Here is a 23,295-nt window from a genome sequence, read left to right on the forward strand (position 1 = left end):
CAGTCTCTTTGGACGGCGGTGCAGCGGCTGACTTCTGAAAGCTGGTCGTCACTCAGTTTTTGCATGCGGGTCCTGGGTCTCATGGTTGCCTCCTTTGAGGCGGTGCCGTATGCTCAATCTCACACTTGAGTGCTGCTGAAGGAGATTATGCTCAGAATGGGACATGAGTCATTTGTCCCTGGATCATCAAATCCGAGTGAGCCACCGGGTCAGGTCCTCCCTGGTGTGGTGGCTGACATCACTGCCTTTTCTGTCCGGGAAGTCGTTCCTCCCCTTTCACTGGATGGTGATCACGACGGACACTAGTCTGACCGGCTGGGGGGTGTCTGGGGGCTCCAGTCGGCCCAAGGTCGCTGGACTCATCTGCCAGGGATGGGGCATGCCGGACATGGATCTCATGGCGTCTCGTCTCAATCGGAAGTTATTGAGGTTCGTGGCCAGATCAAGGGACCCCTGGACAGACACGTTTGTGGCACCCTGGGGCCAGTATCTGCTGCTTTATGCCTTACCTCATCTGCTTCGCAAGGGTGGAGGTTGAAGGGATGCCAATGACCCTAGTGGCTCCGAAATGGCCTTGCGTACCTAGTGCGTGTACCTAGTGCGTACCAGGGCCTTCTGCCGCAAGGTCCCATACTTCATCCTGCTTTACAATCACTGGTTTTAACAGCCTGGCTTTTGAAAGCCAAGTGTTTTAAGGACCTAGGCCTGTCGGATTCAGTGATTTCTACCATGTTGAAGGAGCGGAAATCGGCTTCCAAGAAGATTTACCATTGCATGTGGAAAGCTTGCATCTCTCTGTGTGAAGAGATGGGATGGTGTCCACGTACCTATTTGGTTTCCAGGGTCCTGCTGTTCATACAGCGTGGGGTGGACCAAAAGCTTGCTTTGAGTACAATTAAGGGGCAGATTTCTGCCTTGGCTGTTTTTTTCAGAGACCCTTGGCGTTTGTGCAGGGGGTTCGGCATGTGGCCCCTCCGGTCCGTCCCCCTCTTCCTCCGTGGGATCTGAACCTGGTCCTCTCGGCGCTCCAGAAGCCTCTGTTTGAGAACATTAGGTGGCTATTACATCTGTCAGATGCATTTCTGAGCTGGCGGCCTTGTCCTACAAGGCTCAGTTTCTGGTCTTTCATAAGGATAAGGTTGTGCTGCGTCTGGAGCCTTCCTTTCTTCCTAAGGTTGTTTTGGCTTTTCATCTCAATGAGGACATTGTACTTCCGTCCTTGTGTCCTCGCCCGTCGCATCCTAAGGCGACTGCGTTGCACCCCTTGGACATTGTGCGGGCTCTGCAGTTTGACTCGGTCTGACTCTGTTTTTTTCAGTAGCTGGTCCTAAGAAAAGTCTCGTCGTCCACCATTTCTAGGTGGATCGGGCAGATTGTGATCCAGGCTTATTCCCTAAAGGGACGGCCGCCCCCCTTTCCTGTCTCGGCGCATTCGACCAGGACAATAGGTGCCTCTTGGGCTTTCCGACACCAAGCATCCGTTTCCCAGGTGTGTAAGGCGGCTACTTGGCCGTCCGTTCACACTTTCACCAAATTTTACAAGGTTGATGTAAGTGCATCTTTGGCTGCCTCCTTCGGCTGCAAGGTTTTGCAGGCGGTTGTTTAAAGGTTGCAACTGCTCCGCTGAGGAGCTCTGGTTTCTATTGGGGTGAAGTCTGTTTTAATGCTGTTCTGAAGACCCCTTTGATGGTATGTCCACTGTGAGGGATGAAGCTCTATACAGTTTAGAATGGACGGGCAAGACAGTGTTACTCACCCTGTATCTCTTACTATTACTGTAAAAACAGGGCTATGTTTGAAATGTATTCATTTTTACCATGTAAGTTTTTTTCAGACTTAAAATTCAACCTCTCCGAGCTAAGACTCGGTTGTATGACCAGGTGTTCCATCACACTGTATATGTAACACTACCGGTCATGCACTTTACCACTCCTTTCACCTAGAGTCATTATAAGATACTCAGGAGTTTCCTGCAGCCCTTGTGCCATGAGGATTCAATGCAGGTTATGCTACACCCGGGTTGCTGTATATTCTTCAAGCATGCTATTCCATGCTGTTTATTCCTTTCTCCATGACTATCCCACAGGGGAATACCCTCACTTGTAGCTATAGTGGAGACCAGGTCAAAGGGTGCAGAGACTAAGCCTCAGGTAAACGGTAGCTCTGCTGAAGGCTTGCACAACACTCAACCTAAGAGTGGCAATGCTTTCCTTACACCTTTCATTCCTCCAGAAATCTTTGCTGAAAATCTATCCAGTGGAAATTAAGTCAAAGCTATATTAAACACAAAAGCAAACATTTATTATTTTGCAACTTTGATGTGATGGCTGTATTAGTTTCCTTTTTTCTTCAAAAAAAATGCGATCACATCATCACAATGTAAACAAAACTTTTATTAATAAAACCCCATTAATAACAGCTCTGCTTCCTGTACCAGTGAGCTGTGATTGACCCTCAGCTCACTAAGGGCTAGTTTACACTTGCTTCAAAACATGGCACACTTTGTTAAAGCTCTCTGAGCGCCAGTCAAAGCTCCTGTCGCTAAATAACATGGTTAACTTGCAGTCCTGTTTACATCTTGCTTTTGCTTGGTGCTTCAGTGGAGCTTCAAGCAAGCTTTTCCATAAACGTTTATTGGGGCTTTGAACAGGGGCGTAACTAGAAATCACAGGGCCCCATAGCAAAATGTTGTATGGGCCGCCCCCCCCCCCCCCCAGAAAAAAAAAATCACGCCCACCAAAATGCCCCACATCCTTTATTTGATATCATTATAACTAAAGAGGACCTGTCATGGCTCTATACATGTATAAAAGTATAAAGGGGACCTGTCATGGCATTATACGTGTATATAGAAGTATAATGAGGACCTGTCATGGCTCTATACATGTATGTAGGAGTATAAAGAGGACCTGTCATGGCTCTATCCTAGTGATTAGGAACAGAGATCTCTCTCCTCATCCAGTCAGTCCCACCCCCCCAGTTAGAAACACCTCCCAGGAAACACATGTAATCCCTTCCCTGACAGTGACATTTACACATTAATCAGTGCATTTTAATCACAGATCGCTGTATAAATGTGAATGGTCCCAAAAATGTGTCAAAAGTTTCTGACCTGTCCACCGCAATGTCGCAGTCTCACACAAAAAAAAAAAAACATCACTGCCATTACTAGTAAAAAAAAATAATAATAAAAATGCTTGAAGTGCATAATTTCTATTATTACATTGTTATATAAAATAGTTCAACTCGCCATATTGCAGAATCAGTAGGAGCCCCGAGCGTGTCACTTGCCAACGTCACCTGCCTTCAGATGCTGATTGTCACTTGCCGCGTCACCAGATGCGGGGTGTCACCTGCCACACATTGCAGATTGTTACTTGCCACGATGTCACACATTGAGGATTGTCACTTGCCACACAATGCAGATTGTCACTTGCCACGACGCCACCTGCCACATGTAGCAGATTGTCACTTGCCACATCACCTGCCACGCATTGCGGATTGCCACTTGCTGTGTCCCAGAGTAAAGGCAGGCAGCAGAGAGATAATGTAATCTCTCTGCTGCCCGCACAGTGGGGACAGAACTACAATGATGCAGATGATGTCATCTCTCTGCTCCCCCGCCCGCTGATTGGCAAGCAAGCCCGCTGACTGTTCTCCTGTTCTGCCCGCAACGCCCAGGTGAATGGAGCGTGCTGGCAGAACAGGTGGAGCGGGCTGGCTGGCGGGTGGGCGTCAATTTGCCTCACAGTGGAGCGCGGAGCGGGCAGAACGGGCTGGCAACAATTTGTCTCAGTGCAGCGGGGAGTGGAGCGGGCTGGCGGAAATTTGCCCCTCAGTGCAGGCAGGGCCGGTGCTAGGCAATTTGGCGCCCTAGGCAAGACCAGCTACGTGCGCCCCCCCAAAGAAAATGTCCCTGCATCCATCATATGTAATGTGCACCAGTAAATTTAAGGGGGTGGGGTGGTATGAAGATTACAGGGGGTGGTAGGAAGATAGGAAGATGACAGGGGTGGGTGGTAGGGAGCTGACAAGTGTGGGTGGTAGGAAGCTGACAAGGGTGGGTGGTAGGAAGCTGACAAGGGTGGGTGGCAGGAAGAAGACAGGGAGGATGGAGATGACAGGGGTGGGTGGTAGGGACGTGACGGGGAGGATGGAGAGGACAGGGGTGGGTGGTAGGGAGGTGACGGGGAGGATGGAGATGACAGGGGTGGGTGGTAGGGAGGTGACGGGGAGGATGGAGATGACAGGGGTGGGTGGTAGGGAGGTGACGGGGAGGATGGAGATGGAGATGACAGGGGTGGGTGGTAGGGAGGTGACGGGGAGGATGGAGATGACAGGGGTGGGTGGTAGGGAGGATGAAGATGACAGGGGTGGGTGGTAGGGAGGTGACGGGGAGGATGGAGATGACAGGGGTGGGTGGTAGGGAGGTGACGGGGAGGATGGAGATGACAGGGGTGGGTGGCAGGGAGGTGACGGAGAGGATGGAGATGACAGTGGTGATAAAATGTATTACAGGCCTCAGAGGTAGGATCATCGTGCTCCTCGTCATCCCCCTGTTCCTGGCATCCCACTGGGATGCCAGGAACAGGGGGATGACGAGGAGCATGATGATGACAGGAGACAGTAGGTGGCATCACCATTGCAAGCCAGCCCCCCCCCCCCCCCCCCATTATCATCAAAAAAACATCAGGTCCCCCTCACTTAGCCTGTGCTGTGACTCACGTCGGTCATCTCTCACGATGCTCCCCCACTGGGTTCTGGCGCGCTGATACATGTCCCGCCCTCCTCCTCCTCTAGACCAGCTTGTGTGACAGACAGCACACTGGCTCTATCACACAAGCTAGTCTTCTCTAGGAGGAGGAGGGCGGGACATTTATCACAGCGCGGCGCGCTCTTTTTTAAATCCTCTGCAGTCCGCACTCAGCAAAGCCGTACAAAAGAGCCGCATGCGGCTCCGGAGCCGCACTAGACACTCGGCGGCGGCGCGGCGGTGAGAAAAAAAAAAAATCTGTCATTTCCTTGCCCTGCTCACCGGGCCCCACTCGGCTGCGGGCCCCATAGCGCCCGCGTGGGTTGCTATGGCAGTAGTTCCGTCACTGGCTTTGAAGACGCTTTGAAGCACATGAGCAAAGCAAAAAGCAAGGTGTAAACAGGACTGTAAGCTGACCATTTTATTTAGTGACGTGAGCTTTAACAAAGCCTTGTTTTGAAGTGTAAACTAGCCGTTCATGTGTGAAGCCGAAAGAAATTGTAAATGAGCCCCAATAATTACCCTAATAACCCATTTGTGACAGTTGAAAATATTGCTGTTACAATGATCGTCCTCTCCTGCACACTGCTTCCACCGCTGGAGACTGGAAAGGAGCGGCTATAGAAAAGGTGTGTGTGTGTGTGTGTGGCGAGTTTTGCTTTACAGTGTTAAAGGAACACTAAAGTTCATTTTTTATTTTATTTTTGTAAAATAACAAACATGTTGTGCTTGCCTCCACTGTGCAGCTCGTTTTGCAGAGTGTCCCCGAACCCGGTCTTCTGGGGTCCCTCGGTGGTTTTCTCGGCTCCTCCTCGCAAGAGCTTTCCACCTTAATGTAATCATGTGATTGACAGCAGCGCCAGCGCTGCTATCAATCAGTCCAGCCTAGCCAATCAACGGCCAGGCTGGGAACCGAAGAGGATCACGCGGACGCGCGCGGGACTTTCGAGGGGTGAGGTAAGTAAAACAGGGGTACGGGGCGGTACCGTTGGATGTTTGCATAGGATGCATTAAGGTGAAAAAACATTTACCTTTACAACCCCTTTAACCACTTAACCCCCGGACCATATTGCTGCCCAAAGACCAGAGCTCTTTTTGCGATTCGGCACTGCGTCGCTTTAACTGAGAATTGCGCGGTCGTGCGAAGTGGCTCCCAAATAAAATTGGCGTCCTTTTCCCCCAACAATAGAGCTTTCTTTTGCTGGTATTTGATCACCTCTGCGGTTTTTAGTTTTTGCGCTATAAACAAAAATAGAGTGACAATTTTGAAAAAAATGAATATTTTTTACTTTTTACCATAATAAATATCCCCCCAAAAAACATAAAACATTTTTTTCCCTCAGTTTAGGCCGATACGTATTCTACATATTTTTCGTAATTTTTTTCCCGCCATAAACGTTTTTTTTTTTTTTACTAGTTACGGCGGTGATCAGCGGTGTTTTTTTCAGTACTGCGACATTATGGCGGACACTTTTGACACATTTTTGGGACCATTGGCATTTTTATAGCGATCAGTGCTATAAAAATGCATTGGATTACTATAAAAATGCCACTGGCAGGGAAGGGGTTAACACTAGGGGGCGGGGAAGGGGTTAAGTATGTTACCTGGGTGTGTTCTAGTGGCCACTAAGAGAGCGGACGTTATTGTACGGGCTCTTGCCCAGGAGAGCCGACCTGCCGCTGTAGAATGACGGCGGCTGGTCGGCAAGTAGTTAACTAGGTTAGTCTTTAGAATGTGGTTGTAAGTAGATTTGGGCTACTTTCACACTGATCCGGTGCAGAAAATGCAGGTGATTTTGATGCAATTTTACCACGTTTGCGGTGTGGTTTTCAAAGGCCATGACTCAAAAACCACATTAAAAAAAACACATCGCAGGTGCTTTTTTTTGTCACATTTTGTACTATGTTTTCCATTGCTTTTAATGGCAAGGTACGTTTTTTGATAAAGTTTTTTTTTTCTTTTTATTATTGGATTTAGGACAAAACAAATAGACAAATGTATACTGTATATCATGTTTACAAATGGCAATCCGTCAGCGTGAACTAACAGTTGATGAAAACTGAGAAAAAGGTAATTGAGATAAAAATAAATATACATCTCAGGTAGACTCTTTAACCCCCTCCTTGCCTAAGGGTAAAACAAATCCTAATTCCTAAGCCCAATTTTGTAATTTTGACATGTTATTAAAACCATACAGAGCATCATAACTACTTTGTGCATTTATGTGGATTATATACCTTGTTGTTTTTTTCAGGACATATTTGGATTTTTCTTTTTTTTTTTTATTAATGTATGTAAGGAAAACTGTCCCAAAATGGTAAAACTTTTTTTTTTTTTTTTTTTTTTAAAGTGGATGCAAACCCACTCTCATCCTTTCTAAACTACTGCCATAGTGCTGATCTATAAGGATATACATGCCTCCTGCATGTAACCTTACCTGTCAAATGTCTCCCCTCTGTCTGTTATAAGAACTGAAACACTGCAGATTCTGTGGGTGGAGTCGTGATGTCAGTAGACTCCCCGCACTCCTCTACACTCCCCTTGTCAACATGCATTTTCCCTATGTATTCTTACACCAAATTCTGCTATGATCACTAATATCCAGTCAAAATCCAGAAAAGTAACCACATTACTTCAGAAAAGGAGTGGGGTGAGAATTAAAAAATCAATGCCTGTCTCCAGGCTAGTGCATGAGATATGTAAATAACCTGTCACTCACAGCAAGGGGGTGGAACAGACTAAGGTTTTTCTCCTGTAAGTCCATTTTTTATTTCACTGAACAATAAAAGAGGATTGCTCAGAGCTGGATTAACTCTGTGTGGCAAGACTGGGCACAGATGATAGGAAATATTATACTGTACATTGTGACATAAAAACAAAAACATTTGGGTTTACATCCACTTTATTATATTTTATTTTTATTTTTTTAAATAACAAACATGTTATGCTTGTGTGATGCATTTGCCTATATGTCTCAGTCTAATTCTCCCTGCTTGCCCTGTGTGATTCTGTCCTCGGAACAGGTTATTGACGTGCTAATGTCCCCTCACTATTTCTAAAGGTTAATTGATCTATTGTGTTGTGTGAAGGAGATCTGTGTTTAAGTGGCTTGTGTTAATTATTCTGATTGCTCCATTGTGGTAATTATCTCTCTATATGCGGGGTCGAGCGGTCTAGTTAATGTATTCAGTACAACTAGTAATCAGCGTCCTTGATGTCATTGTCTAAAGAAAATGTGTTTTCAGCATCGGCTCCGTCGTGTCTGGCTAATCATCTGTATGGAAGCCCCAGTGTGAGGGGGGCGGAGATTTGTCATTGTAACAGTTTTGGAACTGACACATAAGCTGTGTGTGATATAACATTAAAGTCTGTCTTGTTCTAGCAGTAAGCCTGGACTAATGTGTGGCTTAATGGGCGATCTCAGGAATATTCCTCCTAGTGGAATATTGGGGTGATGTTCTTATGGAAGAAGGGAATCTTTGACGGGGATATCATACCGATACCGTCACAGCTTGCTTCCACTGTGCAGCTCGTTTTGCACAGAGTGGCCCCAAACCTGTTGTTCTGGCGTCCCTCGGCAGCTGTGTCTGCTTCTCCCCGCAAGAACTCAACACACTCATGCGAGCGAGCTTGCATGATGTTGAGTTCCTGCAGGCACGCTCCCGTGATACAGCCGGCGGCCATAGCCGCTCACTGTATCACTCGGCCCTGCCCCCTGGCGCGCTGTGTCATTGGATGTGATTTGACAGCACGAGCCAATGGCTGCGCTGCTTTCAATTAACCAATGACTGAGCCAAAAAGCTGACCCAGAAACCAGCGGTAAGTGAATGGTGGCTCGGGGGGGGGGGGGGGGCGCGCCTAATCCACGGATGTTTTTTGCATTCTATGCATTAAGGTGAAAAAACTTTTGCCTTTAGTGATCCTTTAACTGTATTTTTCTTGCTATTAGGGCTTTGTTCACACTTGCTAAATTCCTGACGCTCAACAAACGCTCCTATAGCATTTGTAAAGCGTTAGTATGGGCGTCAGACAGGCATCAATGAGCTTTAGAATGGGGCATTTTACAAGCGGTAAAATGCTCCCTCAACACCATATGCACGGTTTCGTATCGTTTAATGAGCATTGAAACTGCTCCACAATAGAAAATTACGGATTTTAGCGCTACGCAACCGCCCCAAAACAGCGCAGAAAACACCTGTCAAGCGTTTGCGGAGGGTTACCATAGACTTGAATGAAAGGCATTGAAAAGCGTCAACGCCTCCTGACTCCAACATGAAGCTTAAATTTTGAAGCGACACTAACGCTTCATGTTTTTGTAATGTGAATGACACAATGGTGCTGTCTATTGAATCTTGTGCATAGGCATTTGAGGGGCGTTTTTAACAGTGATGCCACACGTGTATGTTATTTGTACTCTTGGTACAGCCCAGAAACAATGGTGTGCATTTTGCTTGTTTTTATTTTTATCCTATGTAAAACGCGCTGACACTAATCCTAATTTAGAAAATAAATCCTGTCCAAAAAAATACTGACCTTGACCTTTGACCCTGACCTTCACCCAAACACTAACCCTGGGGCTGACCTAGATCAAACTTTGATCTAGGTGGTGTTTTTTTTTCTTCTATACACATTTTTTTTCTATCTCTACAATGACTGAGAAAGATCAAATGTATCGGTTTCGTCCATTAACATAAACAGAAGACACTGGTGGCTTTACAGTGACTGATCCGCGGGATAGCCAATCTGAGATTATCACAGCGATCAGGTGACCCAAAGTCGGGTGTTCTGGGTTCCAATGGTTGGAACAGGGCCCGGGGCTCTGTGAGAACCCGCTCTTTGCTGGGAGTGTGCCGCAAGGGACATACGCAAATATGCTCCCCCACGGAAAATAGTCTAGTCCAGTGAGGCCCTATATTTGCGTACGGTCGCGGTGAAGGGGGTTAAAGCAGCAATTCAAGCACTACAAATATATAACATTTCAGTAACGTGGGCATAGGCCTGGATGAATAGGGTAACGATGCAGGAGTAAACTAAGTATACAACGGATTTGATGATTAGATGTAGAGTAGAGGGATACCAGTTGACCCAAGGTTGCCATGATATTTCAAAGGTGTGGAAGTAATCTGATGGCAGCGCCAATGCTCTTTCATGTAGATAGTTTTTTATGTATAATATACAGACTGCCGTTACTGGTTCCCGTAGCACGGAACATCATAATACACATTTTACAGATTATTGCCTTGTAGAAGGGAACTAACAAATGATACGTATAAAATATAAAAAGTAAAAAATAAATACTGAGAAAAAAAGCAATAGCATACATGACAAGTTAAAACACTAAGGCATTTACATAAAATGATGCACATACCAATGGCTATTTACTGAGGCAAATGCAATATTAACTGAGGAAAAAAGTGCTATGTGTAAATGAAAGAATGGCAAATATGATGAAAATTAATTCATGAAAGAATGTATAAATGGTAACTGGACAAAAATATAATACAAGAATTACAAACAATAGTAAACGCATAAAAAATAAAGAAAAATTGTAATGGGTCAAAAACTATTAACTGTTGTGATAGATAATGCAGTATTATACAACAATATAATATAACATATCAATAAGACAAATGCAAAACTGAATAGGAAAATGAATGACCTAGCTGCAGAGACTACATTATAGAATGGTATGTATTTCTAGTTCTTCATTTACCCATTGGAGGGACATAGTGGACAGCTTGTATATCCTAAAGGTTTCCCTTTTGCACAATAAATACATTCTTTCATTGGCAGTTAAAGAACCTTCTGGTATACACTCTATAGCAGTTACGGATAATTTACTGATATCCTTCTTATGGTAAGTTTTCAAGTGCCGCGGTACGCCATGTTTGTCGCACCCTTCCTTCTGCATCAGAAAGAGGTCCAGGTCTGATGCAGAAGCAAACACCTTTTGACATTAAACAATTTATAACTTGCTCTACAGAGTTTGTTTACATGCTCAAGTGCCCCTGTAATCTTATATGCACACTCTGAGAAAACGTATAGGTGAACACCGTCCCTTTATCATTAAGGGGTGTGACAAACATTGCTGCCAATGAAAGATTGTCTTTATTGTGCAAGAGGGAAACCTTTTTGAATATACAAGCTGTCCACTATATCCCCCCAATGTATTAAACAAAGAACTATCGGTGGCCGACATCAGCATTTTCTGAAATATCGGTCTCAAACTAGACTGATATTGCTTCAAGAGGTTTTACCGGGGTGATGCATGCATCTGCATGCATCACCCCGGTACCGTTGTGTAGGGCAGACGTTGGCTTTATTGTAATAACCGATGAGGCTCAGCAGCTGCTCGGCTGTTATTACAAGCAATGGGCAGGGACGTTCTGCCGCTCGCCCAGGCTCTCCTGTCCCACAGGGAGGCTTGAGCAACCACCTGATGCTTCGTTCGGGTCTCGGATCTAGTGATCCGCCAGCGATGTCATGACATCACTTCCCGGATTACTTGCATCTTAAAGGCGCTGGTTTAAAAAAAATAAAGTATTCAAAAACTCCGATCTTGACGTTTTGAATACTTTGGAGGGGTTTGGGGTTTTATAGGCCCCCAATCTCTCCATAATGAGTACCTGTCAATGCTTATTACTATCACAAGGAATGTTTACATTCCTTGTGACAGCAATAACAGTGATTAAAAACATTAAAATTAAAAAATACAGGAGAGGTGGCCAAAATATCGGTACCAAAAAAAAAACATATTGGTCGATCCCTATCGCAGAGTGGGACCGATAAGGGGGTGCAATTGTAATTCGGTGGGATGTGGCGGGTAGCCAAAATAAGGAGCCCAGGGGGTAGGGAAGGCTTTCCAACTTAACCCAGTCTTTCAGTTTGTGCACGTTCCAGTCTATAATCCTGGAAAGGTCCTTTCCCCTTGTTTGTGCAAAATGAGTTGGTCAAAGCTGATTCTTGGCCTGTGGTTGCCCCCAAAGAAACCTAGAAAATAGGCATGGGGAAGTTGGATAGGCACAGTTTGTAGGTGTGGGAGGGCATTCATCTTTAAGATTGCAGTCCTGCCAAATCGGAAACACGGAGGCTTGTTCCAGCATTTCATTACGTCATGCAGAATGGGAGGTAGGAGGGTAGTTTTATGCCAAGGTAAGTGATAACATCAGTTTTTTTCTTGGTAATGGGCAAATGTCTGTGGTGAGAGGGACACAGTAAGCACGTGGGACTTGGAGAAATTAATTTTCAGGTTGGATAGAATTTGAAAATGTTGAATTCCACTAGGACAGGGAGTGATGTGTGTGGTTCTTTGAGAAATAATAAAAGGTCATCAGCGAAAGCTGCAAGTTTATATTCTTGATCAACAGTTCTGATGTCCCGGATGTCTGTATTGTGTCTTGGTTTGCGTAAGAGACTCTGTGAGTCCGAAAAGTTTAGGGGAAAGGGGATAGCCTTGCTGTTGCGGATGGGGAAGGCATCTGACAGCGTTGACACCTACCTTGGCATATAGGGATATAATGAAGTTTCGCATACGTGTGCCTAATCCCATGGTCTGTTGGACTGACTCTATGTAGTTCTTAGCCACCCTGTGAAATGTCCACTCCGCCTCTAAGAATAGGAAAAAGTCTTTCTGATCTGAGGAGGTCAGCAGTTGGTGTAAGTTGAGGGCTTTAATATTGTTGTCCCTGGCTTTCGGACCAGGAATGGAGCCTACCTGATCCCATGCAACAATCGAAGGGAGAAGAGTGAGCAAGCGGTTGGCAACAATTTTTGTGACTATCTTGTTTACTTCATAGGATCCAAGCAGAGGGCATTCGTGTAGCTCCAGTAGACCCAGGGTTTGTCCAGGGTTTGAGGGACAGAAGAAGCCCAGATTTTTCCCACTGAATCAGTTGCTTCCAACACATGTCCGTTAATGGGCTGAGGTTTGTTTGCAGTACATCCCGTGATAGTTGCAACACATATAGCCTTGATATCCTACTATCCTCTAGCGTCGTAGCCACACCCAGGGAATTTCATCAGAGAGATGGTGTTGTCGGAGGACTGGCTTAGACAATGTCGTCCTCTTACGAAATACATTGGGCGTGGCTGCAACGCTACATCATGCACACTTGCAGACTGGCGGGAGAGTCCAATGTGGGGCACACAGCTTGTTTATTGATTTAGCGCTGATTTCATACATTACTGTATTTTGGCTGTTGGTGTTTATAACCTTTATGCTCCAGCGTGCATTTTCTATACAGTTCTTTACCTTAACAGACTTCACCTTATATAACCTCCACTTGAGGGAACAGCCAATGAGAGCTCTCATGGAAGGGTTTCTTCCCAGTAAGAGCTGTGAAAATGTGAATCAGACTTGTCCCTCCAGAGGTGGTTCTGGCCAGCTCAGTAGATTGCCTTAAAGGCCTGGATTCTTTCCTAAATGTACATAATATAACTGGGTACTAACATATATAGGTAAAGTTGATCCAGGGAAAATCCGATTGCCTCTCGGAGGATCAGAAGGAATTATTTTCCCCTGTGGGTGAAGGATTGTGTATATGGGATTGTATTTTTTATTTGGTTGAACTAGATGGAATTGTGTTTTTTTTTTTTTTTTTCCCCATCTCCATAAGCTTTAAATCTAGTTTTCTAGGTACACAATCTATCTTTTGAACATATCAGAAACATTACACTCTCTACCCTTACGTACTTACAAGTTTTTTGTTTTTTTTTCCCTTCCTTGTAGCCATTATCTCAGCTTGACGTGTGTCTGAATTGGTGGCCTCATCTTGCATGGAACCCATTTTTGGTCCTGCATATAGTTTAGGCTGCCTTTTTAAGGCAGTCTCTGGAAATAATTGAGAATTTTTTTTTGTTAATTTTTTTTCTATACCAATATTAAAGTGTGATGTGCTCTGATAAAAAAAAAATATCTTCAATACATAAACATTTGATAGCCAACACAAAAAGAATATAAACAATGGTAGCTAACCCAAAAAGAATATAAACAATGGTCAAAGTCCTTGTGCATACATTTTTTCAGTGCTGAATATCTTCCATATGGCATCAATAATAAATAATCCATCACCAACTGTTAACTATACACCCAAAGTGCTCCATATGTTGATTCCATTTACCAGATAGAAGGTCAAACAGCGCTTTTTGCAAAGTAAAACTTGCTCAATATTGGAGACTTTTGATATGAATCCCTCCTCCGCAAGACCATGAGTGGAGTATGTAAAAAAATTTAAAAGGGTAACCAATAGTGTAATCCCATTTTTTTATTAAAACAAAAAAAAAGCTAATTGCCTGCTTACATATATGGGTGCCTTAACCCGGCACTGGGGCTACCCGCGAGTATCTGGATCAATGGTGCCTCCCGGCTCACACTGGCTGTTTGGCGTGAGTTCCACCATCCAGCACGACCAACCAAAAGGTCTCTGCCTTTCATCTTAACCTGGGCACTTGACCTTTATGTCCAGCTTCAGTCTTTTGGATGAAGATCTCTCCATTGCCTGGATGTGGGTCGAGTTGAGTTTTGCTCCTCCGTGGCTTCTTTTAGAAAGCTAGGATCCTCTTTTTGTTTCTAATGATTCAGTGGAGGGGCTTTGGTCGCCATCATTTCTAGGTGGTTGCAACAGATCATTGTTCAGACTTGTGTCCTCAAGGATTGAGTCCAAGGCTGCTTCCAGCTAATGCTCGTTCCACTAGACGTGAGTGCTCAATGTGCACGTGGATGTTTCTGCCTCATCCTATGCCATCTTTTGGTGTATGGTTCCTCAGGTGGCTCTTTGAGATACAGACCCTTGATCTTGTTGGGCATGATTATATATATAGATAGATAGATAGAGAGAGATATCTAATATTTGGTGGTGTTTCCCACCCCTCAGCTGGACTGCTTTTGGATTTCCGAAAGGTTTCAGAATTTCCTGTGTCCCTTAATGGAGAAAAGAGAAAATAGGACTTATGTACTTGTCATAAACTTATTTTCTCTCAGGCTTTTGGTACTGCTTTTCTCTAAACTGAGACCTGTTGGGGGGGTTGGGGGTGAAGATACCTAATGTAAGCCTACAGTTTTCTTTTTGGTTATTTTTATTTTTAGCCAGTGTCTAAGCCTCCTGTAGGCAGCAGTATACCACAAAGGTTTTAAAATCCCTCTGTCCTTCAATGAAACCAAATTAAAAGATGTTACCCTTTGTGTAAAGATACTATTTTTCATGTGACCCAAACCCTGAGCAAAAATGACATACTCTCTGGCTACCTAATGAAAGCAGACAGTCCTTGTGAATGGTAGCTAGAAGAACCTAGCTGATCAGTTCTAGCCATGTGTCTCTAAGTCAAATCATTTCAGTCCAAGTTAGAATGTATATTAATGTTAAGTGGCACTTTTTTAGAGAAGGGTATTTATTTGTGTTGTGTACTTTCTGTTTTCCATGGCACCCTCTTTACCGGTATTAGCAGAAGCAGGACAGGATCGAGGGCTTGAAGCGGCATATAGAGAAGCATAGGTATCACATTCGAATGCTAGAAACCATCCTGCGAATGTTGGATAATGACTCCATCAATGTGGACTCCATCAGGAAGATTAAGGATGATGTAGAATACTACGTGGACTCTTCCCAAGAACCTGATTTTGAAGAGAATGAATTCCTTTATGATGACCTTGATTTAGAAGACATTCGTAAGTGTCCAAAAACAGTGACTTCATTATTTTTGTTCTCCATGTGTTTTACCCAGACTGTAGACCTAGAACTAAATGCATGCACAGAAATTTGACTTAAATATTGAGACTTCTTTTTGGGAACTTGTCAGAATATGGACTTTACCCTGGCCCAACTTTGTTTTTGAAGATGAATGCTCTTCCTTGAAATAAATATGCATAAGGACACAAATACATGTACATACATACAAATACATGTTTGGGCATACAGTGTAAAATGTGCTTATCTTATTCTGATCATAGGACCGTATTAACAAAATACTCTGTATGCAGGTACTGTATATCCTGTAAACACCAGTACTTGTTTACAGGCAAATACATATAGGTATAATTTCCTGAGCATGAAACCTCCCCTTTTTGGATATGGTGCCCATGCAGGTGAGCCTGCCAACACAAGTACCAGTGTTTTACAGAAGTTTACCTACGTACAGTGTATTGTTTCAATACAGTCCTAATGTCAGGATTATGCACCAGCTGAAGCATTGGGTACTGCAAATAGTCATATTTTATGATGTACGCCAATACTCCTGTATTTACTTCTGTGTACATGAGCCCTTAAACTATCTGCAACAGCAGCTTCTAGCAACTTTCTGTCTAAATATATATATTTTTAAGCTATTTACATTCCTATTGTAAATAAAGAGCCCAGAGTAATATTTTAATTAGTACAGTTATAAATATTTCTATACATTTTATTGCATTTTTTTAAAGCTACATTAGGACAATTATATTGTTTTAGATACACTAAAACTTCCTTTTTATAAAATAATTTGCTGGATTAGTGTCACAAGCATTTACCCAACCAGAACACATTTTCCCTGTGCTTTGTCTAATAATGTCTTAGTACCATCTAGTGGCCATAAGGTGGTATTTTCCTGATTTTGCAGTATAAAAAAAAGAAAATGTACTGTGGCAACTAGATGGAGCTGATGATCAGATGAAATGATCATATTCGACAACTACAAGGAATTACGGGTAAAGTTAAGTACAGCTCTGCAAGTGTTTGACATCCGTCCAGTAATTTTTTGTAAATAGACACCCTAATGTGAAAAAGGAAGAGAAGAAAAAAATCAGAAAAGTGTGATATCAGAAGATGAAAAGAGGGGAACATTTTCAAAGGGGACAGGTAATTTTATTTAAATGTGTTAGATAGATAGATATTTTTGGGGGGAGTGCAAGGGTTAGATGATATGTAAGGTATTTATTGCTGTGTCTGGTTGGGAAGGGTCTTATTACAAGACAGTCTGGTCAGGTGGATAGCCTGTACTATTCTAGTATATACAAAAAAGGGGTAAATGAGGATCTGCAGTAACGCCCTCATCAGTAACAGCACTCTGTGTGCCTCTCAAAAGCACTTGGTCCTGTGGCAAGCAATTGGCTCACTCCTGTGAAGATTTATGCAAATGTCAAAATGCCTTGATTGGGTGGATAGATCTGCCCTTTTCAACCAGCGTTCTGTGAAAAGTCTAGGGTTCCTCCAGAGGATGCTAGGGGTTCATTGAGCAGTGAGCAGAGATTGACTGATGGGTCTGTTAGTGCCCTCATAGTTCTGGCTCCAATTGCATTAGGCGGCGTGAGGGACATAGGATCAGTGAAGCTTCTTTTGTTTTTTTACACAAGTGACCACTGACACTAATCATATTATTTTGTCTCTAAGGGGTCATTCTTTTCATTGATTACTATAGTAGGGCACATTCTTCTGACTGTCCTTCAATGTATGAGGCCACTACCTTGAGAACCATGTTAATAGATGTTCTTCCACATGCCATCAGTATAACAGTTTAAAGGGGCCATTCTTTCGCTACCACCATTGTGCTGTAGCTAATTTACTGGGAGCTGTACTGTAGATATAATCATTTTAGTAGGGAGAATTGAATTACCTGTCAACTATAGGTAGGCACCACATGCCTTATTTGAAGAATAAATGGGTATGGAAATTAAACAGCATTTTTGGTGCAAACACAATGCAACAATTTATATCAAAAATACATTTTATTTATGCAGAAATAGAAAATATATAAAAATTCATCATATATTCGATAGAATTTCATAAATGCAAACAGACAACTTTCTCAACATGTTTCGTCATATAATTTGGCTTCTTCCGGAGATTGTCTTGCACTACTAAATATAGATATAAACAATCAAAAAATGTATAAAATGGATTTCTTGGAGCAGCATCAAGGAGAGGAACCTTTTATATGAAGTCAATTGGTGTACCATATAGAAGAAAAAGATTCAAATCGCAGGTAGACAAATCCACAATCTCCACGAATACCGCATTAATCCTGAAGGAGCAGCTTTTGAAGGAGAGGCACCATCTTTGATATTCCATGCTGGCCGTTTGCCGCATGTGCGGTATGGAGTTATATCTACTTTGACCATGCTGATGGTTCATTTGTACTTATCAGTGGTCTTGGGATTAATGCGGGATTGGTGGAGATTGTGGATTTGTCTATCTGTGATTTTGAATCTTTTTCTTCAAAATCTTCTATAAGATGGGCCAGACTGGTCCTTTTAGCCTATCGCCAGCATTCTCCAACACATGTCTTGGTACATGAGTTTTTGACATAGAATATCTTTCCCACTCTATGGTACACCAATTGACTTCATATAAAAATTCCTCTCCTTAATGCTGCTCCAAGAAATCTATTTTATACATTTCTTGATTGTCTTGCACTACTGAAAATATAGATAGAAACAATCTCCGGAAGAAGCCAAATGATATGACAAAACATGTCGAGAAAATTGTCTGTTTGCATTTATGAAATTCTATTGAATATATGATGGATTTTTATATCTTTTTTTCTATTTCTGTATAAATACAATTTTTGTATTATGTTTGCACCTTAAAAATCCAGTTTAATTTCCATACCCATTTAATCATTTTGGCAGGTTTTTCTCTGAGACCTGAACATTATTTCAAGGTAAAAAGGTAGAAAAGCCTGAGGTGGGGTGATGCTTGTTGTCCTCCAGCCAGGAAATGGAGTGAATGAAGTGAAATGTTCAGCACTCTGAGAGCTGCTTGCAGTAATTTGAACTACAGCCTGACCAGGCCTTGCATCCATAGTAGTCCCTCACTTCTGCTGAAGCTAGGTGCGGCACACTTCTTAACCGCTTACCGACCTGGCCATAGCCGAATGATGGCTACAGCGTGCTTGGATAATTCTTGGAGGGCGTACAATGATGTCCTCCCAGAATCGCGCTGCTGTGCCCACCTATGGTGCGCACACAAAAATGTCCATGACCACCGGGTTTTGGGGACCCAGCATGTCAAGGATCGGGGTAAATGGCCAATCCCAGCGGTCCTTTACCAAGTGATCACCCCATCCAATTGGACTGAGCAATCACTGTCGTCAAACCGGCGTCATCTCCGGTTCTCTCTCTCCTCACACCAATCGTGTAAAGAGAGGAGGGTGAAGCTGCGGCATGAAGGCTGCTTGAGTGCGGAGGAGTGCCACACTATCAGTGGATCCTCAGCAGCGCCCGCTAGTGCCATAAAAAAGTGTAAATGTTCAAAAGACTTCTAATGCCTCATAGAATGTGTTGGTGTTTTCTTTCCAAAATTGAGTCATTTTGTAGGCGTTTCCATTGTCCTGGTGCTCCAGGGCCTTCAAAAGTGTGATGGGTTGTCAGGAAATGATATGTGTAATTCATGCTCCTGGAATGCCTGACGGTGCTCCCTGCATGTTGGGCCTCTGTATGTGGCTGTGTTAAGTCTCGCACATGTGGTATAGCCATAGTCGAGAGTAAGGATGAGCTCTGGCGTGTTCGCATAGAACACGTTCAGAGCCTGCCAGGAAGTGTGCACGGCGCTGCGCTAATCACAGCCAGGGAGATATTTCATGATCTCTGCAGCCGAGCATCGGGACAATGTCTCCCTGGCTGTGATTAGCACAGCGCCATGCACTCTTCCTGGCGGGCTCTGCACGTGTTCTATGCGAACACGCCAGAGCTCAACTTTACTCGAGAGTAGCAGAATGTATTTTGGGGTGTAATTTGTTATATGCACATGCCATGTGAGAGAAATAACCTACTAAAATTATGGATCTTAATTTTGCAAAGAATTGTGTGAAAAAATTACAGCGTGGAAAAACTCACCATGCCTCTTACTAAATACTTTGGAATATCCATTTCCAAAAAGGGGTCTTTTGCGGGGCGTTTGCCAAACCAGTCTATTAACCTTCTACGAGGAGGTGAGTTGCCATCTAGATGTAGTGTATCTGGATTTTGCAAAAGCATTTGACTGAGTTTCCCATAAACGTCTGTCTATAAGCGCAAATTCAGAGGGTGGTGATAAATGGGGAGTACTCAGAATGGTCAGGGGTGGGTAGTGGGGTCCCCCAGGGTTCTGTGATAGGATCAAATTGTTCATAAACGACCTGGAGGATGGGGTAAGCAGTGCAATCGCTGTATTTGCAGACGATATTAAGCGAAGTAGGGAAATAATTTCTCTGCAGGATGTGGAAACCTTGCAAAAAGAAAACAAATTAATGGGGTGGGCAACTACATGGCAAATGAGGTTTAATGTAAAAAAAAATTAAATAATGCATTTGGGTGGCAAAAATATAAATGCAATCTATACACTAGGGGGAAATCTAGGATGAAAAAGGACCTGGGGGTCCTCGTAGGTGATAGGCTCGGCAATGGCATGCAATGCCAAGCTGCTGCTAACAAAGCAAACAGAACATTGGCAAGTATTAAAAAGATTAACTCCAGAGAAAAAAAAAATAAAAAATCTCCCACTCTACAAGTCTCTGGCCGGCCGCACCTAGAGTATGCTGTCCAGTTCTGGGCACCAGTCCTCAGGAATGATGCACTGGAAATGGAGCAAGTCCAGAGAAGGGAAACAAAGCTAATTAAGGGTCTGGAGGATATTAGTTATGAGGAAAGGTTGGAGCACTGACCATATTCTCTGTGGAGAAGAGACGCTTGAGGGGATATGATTTCAATTTACAAATGCCGTACTGGTAACGCCACAATAGGGATAAAACTTTTTTGCGGAAGGGAGTTTAACAAGACACGTGGCCGCTCATTAAAATTAGAAGAAAAGAGGTTTAACCCTAAATTTCGTAGATGGTTCTTTACTGTAAGAGCCCCTGAAAGACCACAACATACGTGGATATACAATGTAAATTCTGAAATAAGCTACATAGGTTGGACTTGTGTCTTTTTTCAACCTCACCTACTATGCAACTATGACAGGCCATCAGTACATCAGGTGTAAACAGTTTCCAGCGATTATCACCATAGCTTGTAGACGCCCTAACGTTTAAAAGGACCACAACTCCTCTGTAAATCATGCCATTTTATGTTCTCAAGACAACATATCTGACAGAAAATAAGATTTGTCACCTCTCTTCCATGAGAATCACATTTTCCTAGTTGTGTTAAATGTAAAGTTTAACTGTGCTCTGCAAACTCCCTCTGCAGTGCCTGCAAAACCTCTTCTAAACTCTTGAGACACACAGATTCTTTTCTGGATTTACTAGTTGCCTCAGCTGTCTCGGTCCTCCGCTGACCCGCTTGGCTGTCCCAACTCTCCCAGTCCCGTGGGTAAGGGAATCTCTCCACCATGGCGTCTTGTCTACCCCAGTAAGTCACCTCTGGAGCACACCTCTGTTTTCACACACTGGCTGTGTGTTTGCAAGGCAGCAACTGCCCTGAGCTATGCTCGGATCTTGCTTATATCGATTTTGCATACCTGTTTACTCACAAAGGCTGCAGAAGTTAAGCAAAGCCTGGACCCCGGATTTAAGGTTCCCTCCCACCCAAGACACTTCTGAACCTTCAAGCTCCCAGCCCTGATCTGGAACTACCAAATCCGGAGACAATGGAGCACCTTTTTTCTCCATTCACAATAAGCATGCCAAAACTTCTCAAACTGCACCTTTGAGAATCTTGGTTTTGTTGGCTCTGAGGAAGAAACAAGTCCTTTAAAACTCATTAGCCTGCTGGATATTTAATCTGTTATGTGATATATAATGCACCGTGGGCTTAGAGCTGCGTTTTTTTTTTTTTATTTTTTTTTAACCACTTCCAGACCTAAGGTGTTTTTCAGATTTGGTGTTTGCAAGACTAAAACTGTTTTTTCTGCTAGAAAATTACGTAAAACCCCCAAACATTATATATATATATATATATATATATATATATATATTTTTTTTTTTTTTCTAACACCCTAGAGAATAAAATAGTGGTCATTGCAATACTTTTTGTCACACCGTATTTGCGCAGCGGTCTTACAAGCGCACTTTTTTTGGAAAAAATTCACTTTTTTTAATAAAAAAATAAGACAACAATAAATTTGGCCCAATTTTTTTATATATTGTGAAAAATAATGTTACGCCGAGTAAAATGATACCCAACATGTCACGCTTAAAAATTGCACCCGCTCGTGGCATGGCGTCAAACTTTTACCCTTAAAAATCTCGATAGGCGACGTTTAAAAAATTCTATAGGTTGCATTTTTTGAGCTACAGAGTAGCTCTAGGGCTAGAATTATTGCTCTCGCTCTAAAAATCGCGGCGATACCTCACTTGTGATTTGAACACCGTTTTCATATGCGGGCGCTACTCACGTATGCGTTCGCTTCTGCGCGCGAGTTCGTCGGGACGGGGCGCTTTAAAAAAATTTTTTTTTTGTTTTCTTATTTATTTTTATTTATTTTATTACTTTTTACACTGAAAAAAAAATAAATAATAATTTGATCACTTTTATTCCTATTATAAGGAATGTAAACATCCCTTGTAATAGAAAAAAGCATGACCGGTCCTCTTAAATATGAGATCTGGGGTCAAAAAGACCTCAGATCTCATATTTAGACTAAAATACAAGAAAAAAAAGTTTCTTTAAGAGGCTGGGCGGGACTGACGTTTTGACGTCACTTCCGCCCAGCAGAGCTATGGGGACGGGCGAAGGAGATTTTTCCTTCAGTCTCGTCCCCAGTCAGCAGCCGAACGCACCCGATCTCCTCCGCCGCTACCGACGGCTCCGGTAAGCAGCGGCGGGAGGGGGGGGCCCTCTCCCGCCACCGATAACGGCGATCTCGCGGCGAATCCGCCGCGGAGACCGCCGTTATCGTGTACCGGACCGCGCACACTAAAGATGGATACCTCGTTTGTGGCAGCAGCTGCTGCCGTTACCGAGATACCCATCTTTAAAAAGAGGACGTACATCGTCGTGCGCAGGTCTGAAAGTGGTTAAAGCTGTGGCAAATGCGTTTTTTTGAGTGTACTTACCTTTTTTATTTAGATAAATACCTTTTTTATTTAGTAAAGATTTATCTTGAGGATAATGCACTAGGCCTGTGCGCCCCTTTTATTTTTTTGATTCTCGAACTACCAAGTCTGGAGAAAAGAGAGCACATCTTTCTTCATTGGCAATAAACATGCTTCTCAAACTGCACCTTTGAGAATATTGTCCTTTTTATACCCAATTGCTAAACTGTTACCGTGGCAGTGCCTCGCAATGTCACAGCAGGCTACCTTCAAGTGATTGGACACTCGCAAAAAAACTTGCTAAGGCTGCCCATAGAGTGTACACAAATAACTGCACCCACTTTGTGAGCCTTTTTTTTTTTTTTTGCTAGTGTCTTTAGGTGATGGACCTATTCTCCTCTGGGGAAGTATTTCCAGATTGATGACCCTTAGTGTATTCTTTGACTGTGCCAGGACCCCACTATGTTGGACTGGCCTGTAACCTTTTGCTTTAGGCATTGGATCCTGCGTTGGGCACCCACCTTGGTAGATAGTGCAGTGTGTTTGGTTAGCTGCAGGGTGCTATACAGGTTTGGGGCCATAGTCCACCCCCCCTGAAGACCCCTTTGGATTATGCCCA

General features: G+C 43.4%; 1 protein-coding gene across 1 annotated transcript in view; it reads left to right on the forward strand.

Annotated features, from left to right (window-relative positions):
- Positions 1–23,295, forward strand: part of CNOT3 (CCR4-NOT transcription complex subunit 3) — a 425,129-nt gene that overhangs the window by 194,219 nt on the left and 207,615 nt on the right. The window contains 1 exon segment of the mRNA XM_040327617.1: positions 15,198–15,417. Within this exon segment, the coding sequence (XP_040183551.1) occupies positions 15,198–15,417 (220 nt within the window).

This window comes from Rana temporaria, chromosome 10, assembly GCF_905171775.1.
Source record: "Rana temporaria chromosome 10, aRanTem1.1, whole genome shotgun sequence".
In the NCBI taxonomy this organism is placed as follows: domain Eukaryota; kingdom Metazoa; phylum Chordata; class Amphibia; order Anura; family Ranidae; genus Rana; species Rana temporaria.